This window comes from Martes martes (assembly GCF_963455335.1).
Source record: "Martes martes genome assembly, chromosome: 6".
Classification (NCBI taxonomy): Eukaryota; Metazoa; Chordata; class Mammalia; order Carnivora; family Mustelidae; genus Martes; species Martes martes.
This window is the reverse complement of record NC_137893.1, coordinates 92,424,164-92,430,478: the sequence shown is the minus strand read 5'-3', so window position 1 is coordinate 92,430,478 and position 6,315 is coordinate 92,424,164. Positions and strand designations below refer to the sequence as shown.

Sequence of the window (6,315 nt, the reverse complement as noted above, 5' to 3'; positions counted from 1 at the left end):
CAACAGAGCAAGTTCTCTCCCGCCTTCCACCCCTCCGCACCCGCACCGGTTTGGTCCAGCCCCTGCGTTCGGTCCAGCGTGGCCGGGTCTGGAAAGACCAGTGGAGGGGGGAGGAGGGAGCGATGATGTAGAAGTCATCTAAAAATTGGGGCGGGGAAAGGAGGCTACGCTTAGGAAGGCAAACAAACTGCGGAAGTTGTAGCAGACAAGTTGGGAGCTCCGGTAGGTGCCCCCTCCCAACAGGGAATGAGCAAGTGCCACGGCGGCAGGACTTTTCCCTTCTTTGATTGTGGAAGGTGCTAGACAAAAACATGGAACTAATTTCCCCAACAGTGATTATAATCCTGGGTTGCATTGCTCTTTTATTATTCCTTCAGCGGAAGAATTTGCGTGGACCCCCGTGCATAAGGGGATGGATTCCTTGGATTGGAGCTGGATTTGAGTTTGGGAAAGCCCCTCTAGAATTTATAGAGAAAGCAAGAATCAAGGTATGTGGCCTTAGCAGGTGGATTTCCGGAGTAGGTAATGTTTTCTTTTTTATTTTCTTTTATTGGCTCTCAAATGCAACATTAAAACACAGGGAACATACCTGCTGTCCACAGACGATCATTCCTCAGCTATCAACAGCTAAACCTTACGCAAGTTTTTTCGAAAGAAATAGATTTTTAGTGGTTATGAATAGATTCTTATCAGCTTGTAGCTGCCTTTTTGGACGTCGATATTAATTTATAAATGTTAGTTACTTCATCGTAGTTTAAAAGTCCTAAGGGTACCCACCCTAACTAAACACTTGGGAAATTCGGGAAGAAGTGAGATATGGTTAATTTACATTTATGAAAATGGGTAATAAATTAGTACCCGAACTGAAGTTAACACCAGGCTGCTGTAAAAATTACTTGCAAACTTGATCTTTGCAGATTTAGCCCGCACTATATTTTCGGCTGGTATTATTTGATGATGATGAGATCCATGTTCACTGCATACTAAGGAGATTAGTAAGATTGTAGTAGATGTTTTTGTCCTTAAAATAGCTTTCAAATATAGTTCATCTTTCAAAAATAGTATGTAAGTTACTGCCAACTTTTTCCCTCTATGTCAATGAATTCTTCAATGTATATTACCGTGTGTGTTGTGTGGTGGTGTTTTTGGCACCTATCCAATTGTTTCCTCAGAATAAATTCCTAAAAGTGGAATTGTGAAATCCAAAGACATGAACACTTAAATTGTTCATATTATTGTGTTACTCTTGCAAAAGAATGTAACAATATACACCTTTTCTTGTCCTTTGAGTGTAGGGGATTCCTAGTTCCTCATATTCTGGCCCGCACTAGGTGCCATAATTATTGGGAGTCTGATATAGGAACAATTATATATTTTAAAGGAATATTTCTTTGTCTCCCATAGCCTTCCTTAGTCATGATTTTGGTAATTTTAAGAAACGTTTTTTACAAGCTTGTTTCAGAAGGTCAAGCAAGGTCAAAAAGATTATTCTGTTTTCTTCTAAAAGGTTTGTAGTTTCCCACTTTACATTCAGGTCTGCAATCCATTTTTGAGTTAAATTTTTTTTGTAAGGGGTGACGGGGCGCCTGGGTGTCTCAGTGGGTTAAAGCCCCTGCCTTCGGCTCAGGTCATGATCCTAGGGTCCTGGGATGGAGCCCCACATAGGGCTCTCTGCTCAGCGGGGAGCCTGCTTCTCTCTCTCATTCTCTGCCTGCCTCTATGCCTACTTGTGATCTCTGTCTGTCAAATAAATAAATAAAATCTTAAAAAAAAAAAAAAGTAAGGGATGAGGTTAATTTCTTCCATCTGGATGTCCAGTTATTCCAATTTCATATACTGAAGGACTGTCCTTTCTTCATTGATCACCTTTGTAGCTTTTCAAAAATTAATTGACCATTTTTGTGTAGATCTATTTCTAGCCTTTCTATCCTAGTCCATTGATTTAAATGCCCACTCCTTTGTTAATACTACACTGCCTTAAATACTCTAGTTTTATAGTAAGTCTTTAAATCAGGCAGTGAAAGTTCTCTGTATTTCTCTGTAATTGACTTGCCATTCAAGATTGTTTGCATTTTACTATAATTTTAGAACTAGCTTGTCAATATCTATCATAAAGACCGTTAGAATTGTGATTGGAAGTTTGTTAATGCTATTGAAAAATTGGGGGAGAATTGACTTCATAACAATAGTAAGTCTCCAAATCTATGACTGCTGTGTATCTCTCCATTTATTTAGCTATGTAATTTCTTTCAGAAATGTTCTGTAGTTTTTGTGATGTGGTCATGACTGTGGTTGTTAATTATTTTATATTTTGAGGCTGTTGTAGATAAAATTGCTTTTTTTTTTGTTTCCCACTCGTATCCTGTTGAAACATAAAAAATACAATGTTTTCTGTATATCAATTTTATACCTTGTGACTTTGCTAGTAATTAGCTTCTAGTAATTGCTAATTGTAATTGCTTCTAGTAATTACTTCAGAGATGCTTTAGGATTTTTATACATAAACAATATGTCTTGTAAATAGATAAATTTACTTCTTTTTTTCTGATCTTGGTGTTTTTTATTTCTTTTCCCTCTATTATAATCAGTAGGATTTCTAGGATATTGTTAAATAGAAGTGGTAAGAGTAGACAAGCTTGCCTTTTTCCCTACTATTAGGGGAAATTGTTCAGTATTTCACCGCTGAACCTGATATTAGCTGCAGATTTTTCAAAGGTGCCTATTTCAGTCCTGACCTTCAATCCATACACAGAAATCACAGATGCCACCAGAGAAATAAATAGGGACTTATTATCTGTTCACATCCATCGCTTCCTAGCTGCCAATGAAATCCTTATCTCACCTGATTCTACCTCGTTGCACAGAAACAGAAGCATCTGTATTTGTTTTAAAAAGCTACAAAGTGTTCCCTGAGTCCTAGCTTAACCAAACAGTGACTTAATGATTGACATTGTTTGTTTCCCATATTTTTGCTGTTATAAATATTGTAGGAACAAGTGTCGTTTCTGTGTGTGAAAATGTATCCATAGAATGAATTATCAGATTCAAAGTATAAATGCATTTATAGTTTAGAGTGAAATAGGAAACCTTTTGAATATGTTGAGCTGAGGCATGATGGGCTCTGATTTAAATCTTAAAGGTTCACTTTGCCTGCTCTGTTAAAAAAAAAAAAAAAAGAATGCAAAAATTAAAGAAAGAAGATAAGTTGAAGTTTTTACAATATTTCAAACTTGAGACCATTGTGGTTTTGGTCACTGTGGTTTCAACCATGGTGATGGCAGTGGAAATTTGAGAAGTGGCTGGATATATTTTGAAGGTGAAAGCAGCAGGATTTACTGGCAAACTGCATGTGGTGTGTAAAAGAATGAAAAGGGCCTGAGATGACTCCAAGAAATTTGGCTTGAGTAGCTAGAAAATGGGAGTTGCTGTCAACTGAAACAGCCACAAATACAAGAATTTACTGGAAGGGAAGAAGTTATCAGAAGCTCAGCTTTAGCTATGTTGGAGTTTGATAAAAAAAAAATAAAATAAAATAAACAAAATAAAACAATTAAAATTTTTAAAATAAAAAAAAAGATATGCTGAGATATGTTGGAGTTTGGGATGTTGATATCCAAGTGGGAATACTGAGTTAAGCAGCTGGATAAATAAATTTGGAGTTTGCAAAAGACGTCTAGTGATCCACAGTTTCAAACTCTTTTACCTATCTTCTATAGCTGTCATTTCCCCTGTAATTCTTTTCTCATATTTTATTTCTATTTAATGTTTTTTTTTCCACATTTCTATACTCTCTCTTCCTTAGACTCTTTATTTCCTGTGGGTTGTAATCTCCCTTGTGCTTCTTGTCATCGCCATCTCTCCCTCTTTTTTTTTTTTTTAATGATTTTATGTATTCATTTACTTGAGAGAGAGAAAGCACAAATGAGTAGGGGTGGAGCAGAGTGAGAGGGAAAGAGAGAGAATCAGACTCGCCCCTGAGCGCGGAGCCCAAACAGATGCAGGGCTCCATCCCAGGACCTTGAGATCATGACCTGAGCTGAAACCCAGTTGGGTGCTTAACGGACTGAGTTACCCAGACACCTCAGTCATTGTTATCTTTTATTCAGAAATATCTTTATTGTTTCTTCCTTTCCTACATTCCTTTATCTCCTAATTTCCCTCTATTGTCTAGCGATTTCTTCCACGGTTTTGTTTTGTTTTGTTTTTTTTGCTTATTTCCTTTGTAGTTGCAATTATTACATTAATTTTTTAAATTCTGAAAATAATTTTGCATTACAAGGGTTTTTTCCTTCTTTTATCCATGGACATCTTTTTGCAGCACAGGTTTTATGTACCCAATGCAGAAAGTTTTTGGTGGGTGCCTGGGTGGCTCAGTGGGTTAAAGCCTCTGCCTTCGGCTCAGGTCATGATCCCATGGTCCTGGGATCGAGTCCTGCATCGGGCTCTCTGCTCGGCAGGGAGCCTGCTTCCTTCTCTCTCTCTCTCTGCCTGCCTCTCTGCCGACTTGTGATCTCTGTCTGTCAAATAAATAAATAAAATCTTAAAAAAAAAGAAAAGAAAGTTTTCAGTGAGTTACTTCACCTATAAGGAAGTTCTGCTCTCCTTTCTTTTTTGTAGAATTTTTCTTATAATGCTGAATTTTTCCTTTCTTGTTTAACTGTATTTTAAGGAGTTGAGTTGTCTCAGACCAACTGCCAGCAGAAGGTTTTGCTTGGAGGCAGTTGCCTTCTAGGTTTTTTGACTTAAGTTTTCTACTCTCCCTTGCTACAGTGAAAATAGAGTGTCTCTGTGCACCCATAGCTCCTCTGCTTTTAGGATGTAATTTTGCAGATATGAGCTCTCACTGCCTTTCTTCAATAGCTGCTGCTAGTAAAAGAGGCGACCCACCTTCCCAAGTGTACTTTTTACTTTTAGAAGATAGTGCTTCCTGGAGCCCACTTTCTGTGTTAATCTTTTGCTACCCACCCCCACCTCAATATCCATGGCCTGTTTATCTTAGCCCATCTCATAGAGGTTCCAACTCTGTACATTTCCTTCTCATATCTCAGAGTGTATATTTCCAAGATTTTCCATTGTTGAGCCCCCTGTGCATGCCCTTTTCCTTTCCCACCATGCCATGATAGCTTCTAAGAGCAGAAATGAGAGTTCTGTTGGTGTCAGGTGCCAGGGCACACTGTTGTAGTTAGTAGATTTTCTTCTTATTATCTAGCTCAATATGTTAATGGCATACATGTGTTTCATTCTCCTTGTGGCTTTGCATGATTTCCAGAAAAGAAGCGGAACAATTCAGAAAGAAGTTGCCGTATTATCAGTACCAAAATTGGAAGTCATTCTTCTTTTAAAAATGGTTTTTGTTTTGTTTTTTTTCATATGGGTCCATATTCTAAAGTCATGAACATATATACAATGAAAGTTCTTCCTCTCATCTCTGTCCTCTGGCTGCCTATCTTCTCCTCCAACAAGAATATTTCCATTCTCTTGTATAACTTTCAGAGGTATTCTGTGAATTAAAAAAAAAAAAAGAATTAGGAATGTTTGCTTCTGAAAAGATGGGGTAGTTGTACTTCCCCCATTCCTTCCACTAAGTGCAGCTAAATCATAATTAAACACTATATATAAAACAAACATAAGATTCTAAAAGGGGGAGAGACAAAAGCAGACAGGCTAAGGACCACAGGATCTGATGAACAATATGTGGCTGAGTTTTCTTGATTTTTTTCTGCTTCACATACCTAGATTGGGCTCTAGAAAAACCAGCAACCTGGAGATGCCCCTGAGCACAGATAAAAAAAAATAATCCTCAAGACAAACTTATTCTATCTAGGTAAAGGGCCAGGAAAGGCCCTTTTAAACTTTTAAAAAAATAAGGAGAATATCTTCTTAATCTGGGGCTGAAGAATAGTTCTTAGACTGGACACCAAAAATCCATAAAAACAATCCTGACAAATTGAACCTCATGAAAATTACAAGCTTTTGCTCTGTGAAATGAAGAACCTGTTAGGAGACTGGGAAGACAAGCTATAGATGGAGAGAAAATATCTGCAAGCCACATATCCAACAAGAGACTGCTATCTAGAATATATAAAGAACTCTCCACGCTCAACATGTAAAAAACCCCAACAAGTTAAGAAATGGCAAATGACATGAACAAGTTGCTGAAGAGAGTCTAAAGCTGGCAAATAAACACATGGGAAAGTGTTCAACATTATGAGCCAGTTGAGGATATGCAAATGAATACCACAATGAGATATGACTACACACCTATCAGAATGGCCCAATAAAAACAAGTGACAGCACTCAGATGCTAGTAAGGAT

The 6,315-nt window shown here is 37.6% G+C and overlaps 1 protein-coding gene across 2 annotated transcripts in view; it reads left to right on the top strand.

Annotated features, from left to right (window-relative positions):
• The first annotated feature begins 166 nt into the window (after positions 1–166).
• Positions 167–6,315, top strand: part of CYP39A1 (cytochrome P450 family 39 subfamily A member 1) — an 83,085-nt gene continuing 76,936 nt past the window's right edge. Inside the window, exons 1-2 of one of the 2 annotated variants that reach the window (XM_080806942.1) lie at positions 167–222; positions 378–488. Coding sequence is in view for 1 of the 2 variants with exons in the window: in XM_080806941.1 (XP_080663067.1) it covers positions 312–488 (177 nt within the window). In the remaining variant the exon portion in view is untranslated. Of the gene's footprint in view, positions 489–6,315 lie in introns of both variants that reach the window. The other variant, XM_080806941.1, reaches the window with a different exon arrangement.